The sequence below is a fragment of the Orcinus orca genome, chromosome 6 (assembly GCF_937001465.1).
Source record: "Orcinus orca chromosome 6, mOrcOrc1.1, whole genome shotgun sequence".
NCBI lineage: Eukaryota > Metazoa > Chordata > Mammalia > Artiodactyla > Delphinidae > Orcinus > Orcinus orca.
The window spans coordinates 97918410-97934036 of NC_064564.1; the positions used below are offsets into that span (position 1 = coordinate 97918410).

General features: G+C 37.2%; 1 protein-coding gene across 1 annotated transcript in view; it reads right to left on the bottom strand.

Annotated features, from left to right (window-relative positions):
* SVEP1 (sushi, von Willebrand factor type A, EGF and pentraxin domain containing 1) overlaps positions 1-15627 on the bottom strand; it is a 184273-nt gene that overhangs the window by 17126 nt on the left and 151520 nt on the right. Inside the window, exons 39-43 of the mRNA XM_004269347.4 lie at positions 13511-13736; positions 11654-11809; positions 6694-6757; positions 5146-5319; positions 2045-2221 (exon numbers count right to left, since the gene is read on the bottom strand). Of these exons, the coding sequence (XP_004269395.1) occupies positions 2045-2221; positions 5146-5319; positions 6694-6757; positions 11654-11809; positions 13511-13736 (797 nt within the window). The remainder of the gene's footprint in view (positions 1-2044; positions 2222-5145; positions 5320-6693; positions 6758-11653; positions 11810-13510; positions 13737-15627) is intronic.

Sequence of the window (15627 nt, forward strand, 5' to 3'; positions counted from 1 at the left end):
AGGAGTTGGGACCCAAATCCCAGCTAAAAGTATAATACACACTTTTCTGGAGTAAAATCAAAATTCTAATGCTGCAGTAGGCTGCTAGCTGAAAATTCAAGGATTTGGGGCTATTTTTCAGCTCTTCCTATCAGGACATATCACAAATATATACCAATTCATTTTTCAAAACAAACCTATAAGATAGGAATTATTGGTGCTATTTACAAATGAGAACTCCAAAGTTCAGAGAAGTTAGGGCACTAGCATAAGTTTAGAATTAGAAAGTTTTGAGGACAGAACTCAAACCCAGGTTTTCTCTGATTTCAGAATCCCCATTGCCTTCATATGCACATTTTTTTTTTTTTTTTTTTTTTTTTTGCGGTACGCGGGCCTCTCACTGTTGTGGCCTCTCCCGTTGCGGAGCACAGGCTCCGGACGTGCAGGCTCAGAGGCCATGGCTCACGGGCATAGCTGCTCTGCGGCCTGTGGGATCTTCCCGGACTGGGGCACGAACCCGTGTCTCCTGCATCGGCAGGCGGACTCTCAACCACTGTGCCACCAGGGAAGCCCCCATATGCACATTTTTAATCTCATTAATTAAAGTGCAAGTGTTCCGAAGATGAAGACCACTGTAGGCATAACATAGTTTTATACTATGTAGCCCATTACCTCGCATCTGGTTAGACTCAATGAATATCTATTAGTTGACTGCTGTAGAGGGAGTAGCCTGGACCACAAAGGAGGGCAGGATATTGGGCAGGAAAGATGCTTTATGTGTGTTAAGAAATGTCAAGAGTTCTATAAAAAGGAATGAAATAATGCTATTTGCAGCACTAGAGATTATCACCCTAAGTGAAGTTAAGCCAGACAGAGAAAGACAAATATCATATGATATCACTTATATGTGGAATCTAAGAAATGACACAAGTGAACTTATTTATAAAACAGAAACAGACCCACAGACATATAAAACAATCTTATGGTTACTAAAGGGAAAGGAGGGGGAGGGATAACTTAGGAATTTGGGATTAACAGATACACACTACTATATATAAAGTAGCACAGGGTACTATATTCAATATCTTGTAATAACCTATATTGGAAAAGAATCTGAAAAAGAATATATATATAGATATTTGTAACTGAATCACTTTGCTGTCCACCCGAAACTAACACAACATTGTATATCTACTATACTTCAATAAAAGAAAAAAATAGCAAATGCTTATGTAAATTAAAATATTTAAAAAAGCAGAATAATGTCAAGAGTTATCACAAGGCAGCAAGAGATGCTGCCAGACTGTGTGTTAGGTATCAGCATGGTGCTAGCCCAGAGGCTTTCCAGTTGTGGTTCCAGCACCAGCAGTATTGCCATCAGCAACACCTGGGAAGCTGTTAAAGATGCAAATTCTCAGGCCTCACTCCAGACCTACTGAATCAGACACTCTAGGATGGGCCCAGCAATCTGCTTTTTAAAAATTTTTTTAAATATTTATTTATTTACATACATATGCATGCATGCTGCACCGGGTCTTAGTTGCAGCATGTGGGATCTAGTTCCCTGACCAGGGATTGAACCCGGACCCCTGCATTGGAAGCATGGAGTCTTAATCACTGGATCACCAGGGAAGTCTCCCAGAAATCTGTTTTTAACAAGCCCTCTAGGTGGTTCTGATATCCGCTCAAGCTGGAGAACCACGGTGAAATAATTTTTCTATTGCAAATCATGCATAGCCCATTAAAGGAGAGTTTAGGGACTCGACAGCGTGGAGAAAAAAAGGTATTTTAGATTTAATATCCTGCTCACTCTTGAAGAGCACGTTTTGAAAACCTGTTCAGTAAATTCTGGTCAGGCAGGTTTTAGTCTAGTTCTGGACTGTTTTTATGTTTGGATTTTAAATTAAAAAAAAAATTTTTTTAAGTAGCAAGACAGAGGTTGATGACCATGATAAGATAGAGTTCTAAATATCTACATGTAAGTTGCCTGATTGAAAATAATCTCCCAAAGATGAGAAAACACTTTCCACTAATGAAATTCACTGGATCCCATATGTTGACTTACTTTCACATCTGGCACTTGTCTGTGTCCACGTCTCATCAGGGTTGCAGGTGATGATGCTTTGGCCCTGGAGCAGGAATCCTTCCCTACACTTGATAGATACGTTCTGATCGACATAAAACTCCTTTTCAGAAAGCACAGCATTCTCAGGGATCACAAAAGGGACAGGGCATGGATTTGCTGTTAAAAATAAAAGAAAATGTGTACTGGTATTTTCCCTCTTTTCTGAGTTTGTTTCTTTGAAGGCAGAGCATTAGCCCTGCTGGAGCTGGGTTCTCAGTAATGATAATATAAGGCTTAAAAATATAGAACTTTACACCATCACCCTGATACCAAAACCGGACAAAGATGTCACAAAAAAAGAAAACTACAGGCCAATATCACTGATGAACATAGATGCCAAAATCCTCAACAAAATACTAGCAAACAGAATCCAACAGCACGTTAAAAGGATCATACACCATGATCAAGTGGGGTTTATCCCAGGAATGCAAGGATCCTTCAATATACGTAAATCAATCAATGTGATACACCACATTAACAAATTGAAGGAGGAAAAGCATGTGATCATCTCAATAGATGCAGAAAAAGCTTTTAACAAAATTCAACACCCATTTATGATAAAAACTCTCCAGAAACTAGGGATACAGGGAACCTACCTCAACATAATAAAGGTCATATATGACACACCCACAGCCAACATCGTTCTCAATGGTGAAAAACTGAAACCATTTCCTCTAATATCAGGAAAAGACAAGGTTGCCCACTCTCACCACTATTATTCAACATAGTTTTGGAAGTTTTAGCCACAGCAATCAGAGAAGAAAAAGAAATAAAAGGAATCCAAATCAGAAAAGAAGTAAAACTGTCACTGTTTGCAGATGACAAGATACTATTCATAGAGAATCCTAAAGATGCTACCAGAAAACTACTAGAGCTAATTAATGAATTTGGTAGAGTAGCAGGGTACAAAATTAATGCACAGAAATCTCTTGCATTCCTATACACTAACAACGAAAAATCTGAAAGAGAAATTAAGGAAACACTCCCATTTACCAATGCAACAAAAAGAATAAAAGACCTAGGAATAAACCTAGCTAAGGAGACAAAAGACCTGTATGCAGAAAACTACAAGACACTGATGAAAGAAATTAAAGATGATACAAACAGATAGAGAGATATACCATGTTCTTGGATTGGAAGAATCAACATTGTGAAAATGAAAAATGACCCAAAGCAATCTACAGATTCAATGCAATCCCTATCAAACTACCAAGGGCCATTTTCACAGAACTAGAACAAAAAATTTCACAATTTGTATGGAAACACAAAAGACCCCGAATAGCCAAAGCAATCTTGAGAAAGAAAAACGGAGCTGGAGGAATCAGGCTCCCAGACTTCAGACTATACTACAAAACTACAGTAATCAAGACAGTATGGTACTGGCACAAAAACAGAAAGACAGATCAATGGAACAGGATAGAAAGCCCAGAGATAAACCCACGCACATATGGTCACCTTATCTTTGATAAAGGAGGCAAGAGTATACAATGGAGGAAAGACAGCTCTTCAATAAGTGGTGCTGGGATAACTGGACAGCTACATGTAAAAGAATGAAATTAGAACACTTTCTAACACCATACACAAAAGTAAACTCAAAATGGATTGAAGACCTAAATGTAAGGCCAGACACTATAAAACTCTTAGAGGAAAACATAGGCAGAACACTCTATGACATAAATCATAGAAAGAGTCTTTTTGATCCACCTCCTAGAGAAATGGAAATAAAAACAAAAAACAAACAAATGGGACCTAATGAAACGTAAAAGCTTTTGCACAGCAAAGGAAACCATATACAAGACGAAAATTCAACCCTCAGAATGGGAGAAAATATTTGCAAATGAAGCAGCTGACAAAGGATTAATCTCTAAAATATACAAGCTGTTCATGCAGCTCAACATCAAAAATCAAACAACCCAATCCAAAAATGGGCAGAAGACCTAAACAGACATTTCTCCAAAGAAGATATACAGATTGCCAACAAACACATGAAAGAATGCTCAACATCACTAATCACTAGAGAAATGCAAATCAAAACTACAATGAGATATCATCTCACACCAGTCAGAATGGCCATCATCAAAAATCTACAAACAATAAATGCTGGAGAGGGTGTGGAGAAAAGGGAACCCTCCTGCACTGTTGGTGGGAATGTAAATTGATACAGCCACTATGGAGAACAGTATGGAGGTTCCTTAAAAAACTAAAAATAGAACTATCATATGACCCAGCAATCCCACTACTGGGCATATACCCTGAGAAAACCATAATTCAAAAAGAGTCAAAAACCACAATGTTCACTGCAGCACTATTTACAGTAGCTAGGACATGGAAGCAACCTAAGTGTCCATCGACAGATGAATGGATAAAGAAGAAGTGGCACATACATACAATGGAATATTACTCAGCCATAAAAAGAAACAAAATTGAGTTATTTGTATTGAGGTGGATGGACCTAGAGTTGGTCACACAGAATGAAGTAAGTCAGAAAGAGAAAAACAAATACCGTATTCTAACACAAGTACATGGAATCTAAAAAAAAAAAAAAAGGTTCTGATGAACATAGGGGCAGGACAGAAATAAAGACACAGATGTAGAGAATGGACTTGAGGACATGGGGAGGGAGAAGGGTAGGCTGGGACGAAGTGAGAGAGTAATATTGACATATATACACTACCAAATATAAAATAGATAGCTAGTGGGAAGCAGCTGCATAGCACAGGGAGATCAGCTCAGTCTCGACCACCTAGAGGGGTGGGACAGGGAGGGTGGGAGGGAGACACAAGAGGGAGGGGATATGGGGATATATGTATGCATATAGCTGATTCACTTTGTTATACAGCAGAAACTAACACATTATAAAGCAATTATATTCCAATAAAGATGTTAAAAAAATACCCCATAATATTTGGTTTGGATATGCACAGATTTCTTTCTCTGGGCCAATCTCACCTATAGGTGAATTTCCCACCATGGTTTAGACATTTGGGAAACTAATTAGAAAACTGAATCTGAGTTAATCCCCTCCTAAGGTCAACACACACGTTTGCAGAGAGGAACTGGGTGGCTCCAAGTCCCATTTTCCGTGCAGGAGGCCTCGGGTGCCCCTTCAAGGCTGTAGCCTCTGTTGCAGGAATACACCACGCTGGGTCCAGCAGTACTGTTTTCAACTTCAGCTTTCCCGTTCAGAAACCCAAGTGGAGCTTCACACTTGGTCTCTAAAAAGAAAAAGAAAAGCTTCATCTTAAGTGATTTTCCCAGTCCTCTTTCCTTCTGCAAAGAACTTTATCACTCATTTAATAATTTAGAAAGAAAAAGAAAAGAAAACCACAGAGTAACACGTTCCATACAGAACATTTTCTTACTATCTTGCATTTCAGAGATAGAAACTATTCAAACCATTATCATTGTAGTTTGAATTAAACCTGCTGCAAAACGGAAACAATCCCCTCACCGACACCATAGCAGTTTCCTATTCCAGACATAGGTGTTTCCTTTTCATTCTCCTCTCCTTTCACCCTGCATGTACATTCACACACTTTTTGATAATGAACAACTGAGATAAAAAAATGGTATTACTGGGAATGCCCAATGATGCCTTTCTGTGACTTGAGATGTTACTCAATGTTTATGTATGTGTTTATGTACACACACACACACGCACACACGGTTCTTTTTTAGAACTAAAAAGTCATATTCCCCATTGAATTTCAGCCATATAATATTGCTTAAAAGACTTAAGATTCCTATTGCATACAAAATCAACTGATTAATCTATACTAGACAGTATGGTTAAAACAACAGTGAACAAAGGTTCAGGTACCCCAGGTCCTAGTGTTAGCTCCGCCACTAACTTCATTTCTGATACTGGGCAGGTCACATCGCCCTCTCCCAGCCCGTTTTCACTCATTGGTCAACTCAAGGGTCTGGACTATATTATTCAAGAGGCCCCTTCTAGTTTGAAAATTTGATGACTCCTCCAGAATTATTAAGAGAAAAACATTTTTAAGCCTGCCGTTTTGATTGGTTTGTAACTATTGTATTTACATACATTGTCTTTCGGCAGAGGAGTAATATGAGCCATATCCTAGGAACAGAGTCACCTGTATTCACCCACATCCTGCTAAATACACTTGACTGTTCTCATACAATGAGTTAATGAAAGTTCCACAGACAGTGTGAATATTCACTTATTGGACGGTGGTACCAACATCATTTTAAGAAGATGTTAGTATTGCCCAGGACTGTTACCAAGGCAACAGCTCTAAGCCTTCTAATTTATCATTATTTTGGGGAAAAACCCATAAAAAGTCAGGTAAACTCAATAATTAACTAGTTTCTAAACAAAATGTTTGCCATTCCAGGGTCAGCAATCTTGTGCTCTATTGCAGTTTAATCATTAATCTCTACCACAGTGTTTCACCCTTCTATTGCTTTGGTGCCCTTGAGCAAAAGCCCGTAAAAGGTTCTCATGCAGTTCACGGAGTCAATTTTTTTTTTTAATTACAAAAATGACTTATAAAGAAAATGTGGCCACATTGTTATTTTGTGTCCTTAGTATCGTTTTGGGGACCAAGTGTCATTTGACTTACTTTTGCACGTTGCCACCCCTCCACTCCACTGTCCGTTCTCCTGACAGACCCGTTCCCTGTTCCCCTGTGAACCAATGAAAACAGGTCATTGACAAGATGGTACCTCTATAATGAAAAACTAAGGGAATGCAAAGTCACCTCAGATGTGAACTTGAAACTCTTGGCACTGGAATGCTAAATAAATTCATTAAGTAAATATAGTTTAAGAGGGAGGTTTAAACTTTCAAAAATGTTTTCATCAAATTACCTCAAAATTCGTATTCTGGCTGATGAGTGTAATTAAGGTGCAGACTTGGTTTCACTTTTTGTTTAAATGATAACTAATTATAACCAATAGCAAAGACTGATGAAGAATGTATCTGAAATGTCAGAGAGGTATATTTGCTTAGGACACTTAAAAATATTTTGACTTAAATTTATTTTTTAATACCTGAGAGGTACAGCAAAGATGGTGAATTAGTTTATTTATACCCTTGGACATGAAACATGTCAAGATATCTTATTGGTATCAGGATTGACTTTTTGACAATGTAACGTATCCATTAAAGATAAACTTACCCTATTAAGGTCCCGAGCAAGTAAAATTTTATATATTTTGAGTAAAAATCTTTCTAAAATTTATTTCCCTGCCTTCAGAAATAGAGTAAAAATAATGTAATTTACTTAAAAAAAATTTATAGTTGTTATTCAATGCACTTTTGGTATATTTTCCAATATCCCATAGCCCTTGGGGGCTATACAGGCTGTCTGCGCCCGCTAGAGTTATTATGGGCTGAGCTAGGCTAAGATTACTGGGTTTTTATTTCTGGATATAATTTTTATGCGACCTTGCTGCCTCTTTCTTTGTTGTTTATCTTTTACTGTAATCATCAGTGTTCCTAATGATAACCTTTTCCCATGTTTTAAATTCCTAATTTACTATGGAATAATAATACAATAAATAAAATTCTCTAACATTATATGTTAAAAAAAAAAATTAGGTTCCAAGTAATGTATTAAGGGGCTTGACCCTAAGTCAAGTATATGAACCTTAGCACATGGACTTTGTCTCATGGCTTTTCAATCCTCAGAGCTCTTTGGATACATATCCTCTTGAAGCTGTGTTCTAAATTAGCAAGATGTCTGAAAAGGAGCAATTGCCTCTACTTTGGTTTTTATCTGATTGACTGATGTCTTTTATCCTTAATCTTCTATTCAAAGGTATTTACTTTGAGCTATCAGTTTAATTACTGACAAATCTTTACGTATAAAAAATCCATTGACTTTGATGGAAGGATACTCTCCTGACTTTCCAAGAAAATAATTGAACCAATAAAATTAAATTTTTAAAAAATATATATTCATTATTTTCTTCTTATTGAAAAAATAATATGTTTTGACTACAGAAAGGTTGGAAAACATGAAAGAAAAGTACAAAGGATTCTAGGATTCTTCATTCAGAGATAAACCCTGTTAACATTTGCTATACTTTTGTTGTGTTTATATACTTATGTATGCACAGGAAAATATACTATTCTAGTTTGTGAATTATTCTTTATTACTTTTTTTTTTTTTGCAGTATGCGGGCCTCTCACTGCTGTGGCCTCTCCCGTTGCGGAGCAAAGGCTCCGGACGCAACAGGCTCAGCGGCCATGGCTCACGCACCCAGCTGCTCCGCGGCATGTGGGATCTTCCCGGACCGGGGCACGAACCCGTGTCCCCTGCATCGGCAGGTGGACTCTCAACCACTGCGCCACCAGGGAAGCCCTCTTTATTACTTTTGAGGAAGTATATGACAAGCCATCAAAGCCAGCTCCCTATTTGGGTACTTCCAGAGTGGACTACACCCAAGTAGCTAATTTTAGTCAATAGGTTAGCATTTTTCCCACTAAGATATTTTCCTTTTTCTTCCAATAATTCACATAATATTCTGTTTCAATTATGTCAATTTTTGTTCCAATAAAAACTCAACTCTATTTTCTGTAATTATTGCTGTAAAAAAAAAACCAAACACCATCTGTTGGTTCCCTCCTTAGTAAGTTGCAAATTTTATCATGCTTTTCCTTCTTTCTTTTTCTCTCTCTATCCCTTTACTTATCTTGCTTTTGTTTTGTTTTTTATCCGGAGTTTTAGATCCAGATTAGCATCAAGTTACTATTTTTGACATAATGTATCTTTAATCAACAATTAAGTTAGATAGTTATAGTAAGTTTTAGAATCATAGATACCACTTTATTGCTCACTACCAGCGATTTTAGAACATGACTATCTCATTTTTGAGTTATTTTGATTTATTCCTCAGTTGCCTGTAGTGATTTTTTTTTTTAAGTTTTTTTTTTTTTTTGCGGTTCGCGGGCCTCTCACTGTTGTGGCCTCTCCCATTGCGGAGCACAGGCTCCGGACGTGCAGGCTCAGAGGCCATGGCTCATGGGCCCAGCCACTCCGCGGCATGTGGGATCTTCCCGGACCAGGGCACGAACCTGTGTCCCCTGCATCGGCAGGCGGACTCTCAACCACTGCGCCACCAGGGAAGCCCGCCTGTAGTGATTTTTGCTTCGAGAAGACTGCATGTGTAGTAAAATTTTTGAGATTTAGATGACTCAAAGAAGTTGTTTACCTTACATAAAAATGATAATTTATTTACCTATTAGAAAATTTTAACATGATTTACATTAGCTGTATTAATTGCTTTGTCTGATTTTGGTAATAATATGCATACTAGGAGTAATGATAATAACTACCCTCTACTGAACTCAGACAATGCATAAAGGGTGGTGCTTGCCACTTCCTTTTATCTCCAGTCCTTGCAGTAACTTTGCAAAGGTGGTTATGGCATTTCTACTACAGATGGGATGAAACAGAGGCTCAGAGAGGTTCAGTCAGTTCCCCAACATCTTTCATCCAGCAAGAGCAGAGAGCCTGTAACAGAGGTCTGCTGGGACCAAGTCCCTATTCTTAACCCCTTTTCCAGCCATTGACCTTTGGTATCTGGGGCACTTGTTAAAAATGCAAAAATTCAAATTCAACAGTTCTGTTTTTGGTAAGACTTTTCCCTAATGGTGTGTTTTTCCATCCAGAGGCATTATAATGTCTGGGTGCCTCTATTCTTTTTTCCCTGACATCAGTAGCCAGGATGATGATAACCTAAATCCATTAATTCATAAAAGTTGCAAATTCTGAGATTTGAATTCTATCATTATTGACTGATTTCATCTACTATTTGGTTACTTAGTCATCCAGTTAGCATTGAAAAGATACTTTTCCTCCTTTCGTTGTGTTTTCAAACTAATGAATTTGCTCATGGGCATCCCCTAAAAGTTACCAGCTAATTTTCTTCTAGTATCATTGTGAGTCTACTGCCATTCATGACGTATTTGATGTGTTTCAGTCCCTTAAAGTTATTACCCCTTATTGATGCTAAAACGCTCTCATCTTGGCCTGTGGAAGCCTCATCCAATTGGCTCCTGACTTTTTTTTTTTAACATGTCACCTTTGATAGGTTCCTTCCTAACTCATATGATAAGTTTTTCTAGGCTAATCTTTTACATTTCATGTTCCAGACCTGGACTTGGTTATTTCTGTAAGTAACTGGACATTAATATTTAGAAAAACTTTCTCAGGTGATGCAAACATGTAGCTTGGAATAAGAACAATTGTTATAGCATCTCTCTCAATTTTGTGGTTAACACTGGGATATTTCCAAAATTTTTAAGGTAAATTATCTACTTCCTCAAATTTAATGACCCATCAGTTTGCTATATATTTGTTTAGATTTTATACCACTTTCCTTCTTAACAAATTGCAAGATTAGTACTCTCACATGAAGAGCAACTGAGTTTCAAAAACAGAAAAACTCTTCAACTGCAATAACCATTACATTACCATCCTTCTTTCCCCCCACCTTTTTTTTTTTTTGCGGTACGCGGGCCCCTCACTGTTGTGGCCTCTCCCGTTGCGGAGCACAGGCTCCGGACATGCAGGCTCAGCGGCCATGGCTCACGGGCCCAGCCGCTCCGCGGCATGTGGGATCTTCCCAGACCGGGGCACGAACCTGTGTCCCCTGCATCGGCAGGCGGACTCTCAACCACTGTGCCACCAGGGAAGCTCCCCACGCCCACCTTTTAAAAAAAAAAAATCCTTGGATGAGGAAATAAAACAAGATCCACCTAAGCCTAGTTCCCACTTTCATGGACCTATCTTATGGAAATTCTCTGGTTCTATGGTCAGTAGAAAAAAAATGGAACATGCTATACACATTTAACAAATCACTGGCAATGCATACTTCTGCAAAGCCTACATTTAATACCATGGTAACAGCAAAACAGGAAAGAAGTTTCCCCAAAAACCAAAGGACAACATTATGTAATATAAAACAGGCCTCTTAAAGTTCAAGTTTGATGATGTGATCATGCTTTTAGCAAAACTGACTGCAGCATTCACACCAAAGTAAATAGGTGCTGCTGATGGGATTTTAATATTACAAACCAGGCAAGCGTGGTCTTGAGACCTATCATGGTATTTGGTTAGAACTGCTCTGGGGATTTTTTCAGGCCACACCTGCCTTGTGGGAACCTGGAATCTCAATCAAAAACCTTCCAAGGTATTTGGGCCCATTGCTTGAGGAAACCCTAGCTTTGTATAACTAAATTCTTATGGTTGCCTCCCCACAGTGACGGATGAACTGTGTAGAATACAATTAATAGGAAGCGAAAACACAGGTTTAAATGACCAACTAAAGTCTCGTGCCTGGTATACAAAGTTCCTCTTTTTTTCATGGCTTTGATTCTTTGAGACTTACTTTGCTTTTTAAAATTGTAAGTCACTTTAAATATTTCTCAGAGAGTGCTAAAATATAAGGCAACAAAGTATAGAAAAGCCTTTTAGGACCCAAATCAGTGAAACAAAATGGCATAACACTAAAAATATTCCTAAGTATATCGGAAAAACAAATTAATGCTAGTTAAACAATTTGTTCGCTTACCTCTAATTCATAACCAGTTTCACAGTGATAAATAATCATGCTTTCAAAGCTGTATTCACTGCCAAACACAAACCCATGTTCTGGACTTTCAGGTTTCCCACAAGAAACTGGACTGCAGGATTCATCAGAAAATGGTGGTTCCCAGGTCCCATCAATCTAAATAACAAGTTATAAGTTACATTTAGAAATTAGTACACATGAATGAAGAAGTCTGCAAATATTGGTTGTAAAACAGAATAATCCGCAAATGATAGTCAGAGGACCTAGAACTTGGTCCTACTTCTGCCACTTATTTTCTTTGGCCTTAAAAAACGCACATTAATTATCTGATGGCTTTAACAGTCATCACTAAACAATTTTAGACATTTCTGAAACTCACAAAACAAGCATTTTCTTCCTCATAGAATCCTTTAAAAAATTAAGAACACCAAGAAGTATGTTTTCATTATGATGCATGAGGACTGGATGGTAGATACAAATATTCCATGACTTATAGTAATACACCCTTATATTTTACATAATTCTGCGTTTTCATCTAAAGTTGATGAGAAACAGCAACTTTCAGGCATACGATCCAAAGTTTAAAAAGATGGCTTCCTTTTCTCCCTTCCCAACATGAATACTTGAAAACACTCTATCATATATTGTGAGCAAGTCACATAGTTAAAGAAAAAAAAAAGACACACATACATTTACTTTATTTCCTCACCACCACCGTTAGAATTAACATTTTCCAGCCTTCTTTTCAGGTATAGTGAGGCGTACACAGATGTTTCCCTTGAAGACTGTTATTCTCTTGCTAATGTTGTTTTGTTTTCTTTGAGGAAATAGCATATGAGTTGAATAGCTGTCTAAAACAAGACTTGAGGCTAAGCCCTTTATTCTACAGATGAGCCAGAAATAATTTTATATATATATATACATATATATATATATGCCTGCCTCATAATTAACCATTCCCCTAATGTCAGAAATATAAATTGTATCTAATTTTTCAATACTGTAAATAATGCTTCAATAAATATATTTTTTGCACAAATGATTCTGGTATTACTATTAACTTTTAAAAGCTACATAGTATTGTTTTCTTTTGATATATCTGGAGTTTATTTTGGTATATACTAATTTTTTCCCTAGTGGTTCCTTCATTGTATCAGAATGATTTGTTATTAATGATTCCTTTCTTCACTGACTTGTGACGATTCCTTTATCAGGATCTACTTTTGACTTATTTCTTCCATTCCATTCATTTCCCCTTCTACCGAATTTTACACTAATACCACACTGATAGGAGTTTGGCAATTCCAAGTAGCTTTATTAAAGTGACACAAGTAGTAAGCAGAGGCAGAATTTGACTCCAATTTTTGTTTCTGCTACCTTTGCTCTTCTACTAAAACTGGAAACGTATTTGGTAACAATTAGGCCTCATTTCTACACATAGAGAGTCTATGTGTAGACCATACACATAGTTCATCTGTCATGAATCTCTTGTTATAGATGTTTAACGTTTTATTTACCTTTGGGACTTTTCACCTGCCCTTGGAACTTTCTTATTTTTAAAACTGGGATCATTGGAAAGAAAGATATATTTTATTATATTTCTACCAAAAAAATTCTCAAATTCTTTGACATGGTTGGAAACGAGACATTTTCTCTTTTCAGGACAGCAAGATACTGCCTGTGTGGATATATGTATATGTATATCTGTATCAACACACTTACATATACATATATCTATATACACACACACATATAGTATAATATACACTTACATATATAACCCCCCCACACACACACATAGTATAATATATAAATGAGTTATACCCTACATGTTCTAATTAAGACAGATAATCTTACCTGACATGTTGATATATTAACCCCCTCATAGGTATACCCTTTTGCACATGACACAGAAACTTGCTTATTCACACTGAAATCATCCCCATGAACAAGTATGTGTGTTATGCTTGCTGGCAAAGGACATTTCTTAGGACTGCAAGAGATTCTCTCAGGGAACCAACGACCATCTTTCTGACAGGTGAATGTGTCTATCTCTGTATCCATCATATAACCTTCTAGACACCTGCAATGCAAAAGTAAAAATGAGTGCCTTAAAGAGAGTGCAATATAGTTGGTGACTTATTCTTGGATTCAAGAAGCTGTTATAAAGCTTAGTAGACATTTTATGTGATGTATTAAAAATGACTCAAATGTCAGGGGGATGGAGCTGCCTTGCAAAAACACCAAGAAAACAATGACAACCAGATGAATCCTTAGTTATCCACATTAAGGATTAGCCAAGTCTAAAGTTGCTTTAAATGTTGGTGACATGATTTACCTTTGTTCTGGATAATATCATTATTAAATTTATTTTTATTATGAAAATATCTAACAGTTCAAGAAACTCTAGACCAAGTCCAAAATAGACTCAGATACTAGTAAGAATATAACACAATTAACATTTTTGGGGAATCTACTTTGTGCCAAATGAAGTCCTCTACATAGGGTGTGTCTTTTAATGCTGTTTAGTAGGTAGGTATCATGGAACAGTAGTATTGGTGTTCAAACTCAAGTCAAGCTGGCTCTAAAACCCTCTATGATTTTTAAAATTTGCATTTTTTCATTCAGCAAATGTTTACAGAGCATTTGTTAAATTCTAGTCACTGTTCTAATTGCTTTACAAATATGAACCAATTCTCATGTCAACCCTATGAATAGGTGTGATTATTTTCTTTACCCCCATTTTTCAGATGATGAAACTGACACCAGAGAGATTAAATAACTTTCCCAGGAAGCAACAGAGCTGAGATTCCTACCTATGGAATCTGGCTCTAGAGTCCATGCCTTAACCACTATACTGTGCTGCTTTTTTAATTAACTAACATTTATTGGGTGGATATATTTTTTAAATTTCGCAAATTACCAGGCTAGGTAGCAGTCACAGGTTTTGCAAACTTGGAATGATCTGTTTACTAATAAGTGAAGATCTGAAGACAATCAACACAAGGAAAAACAAACAGGAGAGTCTTGGGAAGCAGGTCTTATTGTGATTTCTCAAGCTATCTGAGACACCAACGTCCAAATAGAAAATTGAAAATGCATGTCAAAAGCGAGGAATACTTTTTGTTTTTCTTCTTGGTGCATAATCCACTATTCTTTAGGTTTCATTACAGTGACAATCCTCCCTTGGGTCTATTTCTTACTGTAATTAAGAGAAAATGAAGGTAGAGCTAAAATGTCTACAACAGACAAGCTTAAGAACAGTTATTAAATTATTAATAAAATCTAAGAAGCCAATATGTGAAGGCTAATCCACAATTCCTTCAGAGATATCAATAAAATCTAAATTGATTTAGAGGGTTGAGATATATTTACACATTACAGGCATTTATTCCAATAAAAGTCTAATTTATAAATTCATTCCATATTTTCTCATCTTTTTTTAATACTACATTTTAAATAGAGAACTTTTCAGCAAAAATCACTATCTGTGCATTAAATGCTTAGTTTGCTCAGACAGCATAGGTTGGATGTCCCCTCAAGACTATCTCCCTATTAATGTTGACCAATTAAAGTACGCGATTTTGGGGGCTTCCCTGGTGGCGCAGTGGTTGAGGGTCCACCTGCCGATGCAGGGGACACGGGTTTGTGCCCCGGTCCGGGAGCATCCCACATGCCACGGAGTGGCTCGGCCTGTGGGCCATGGCTGCTGAGCCTGCGCGTCCAGAGCCTGTTCTCCGCAGCGGGAGAGGCCACAACAGCGAAAGGCCCATGTACCACAAAAAATAAAAATAAAAATAAAAATAAAGTATGTGACTTTTGACCTGAATTCTTCAGCTTTTGCCTTATTTCTCCAACATCTGCATATATGAATATAATCATTAGGTTATAACAAAGAAATTTATCAGCATAATGTTTAAAAAAAGAGCCTGTGATTTAAGAGATATTAAAGCTAGCTAGAGGATCTTGCTGTT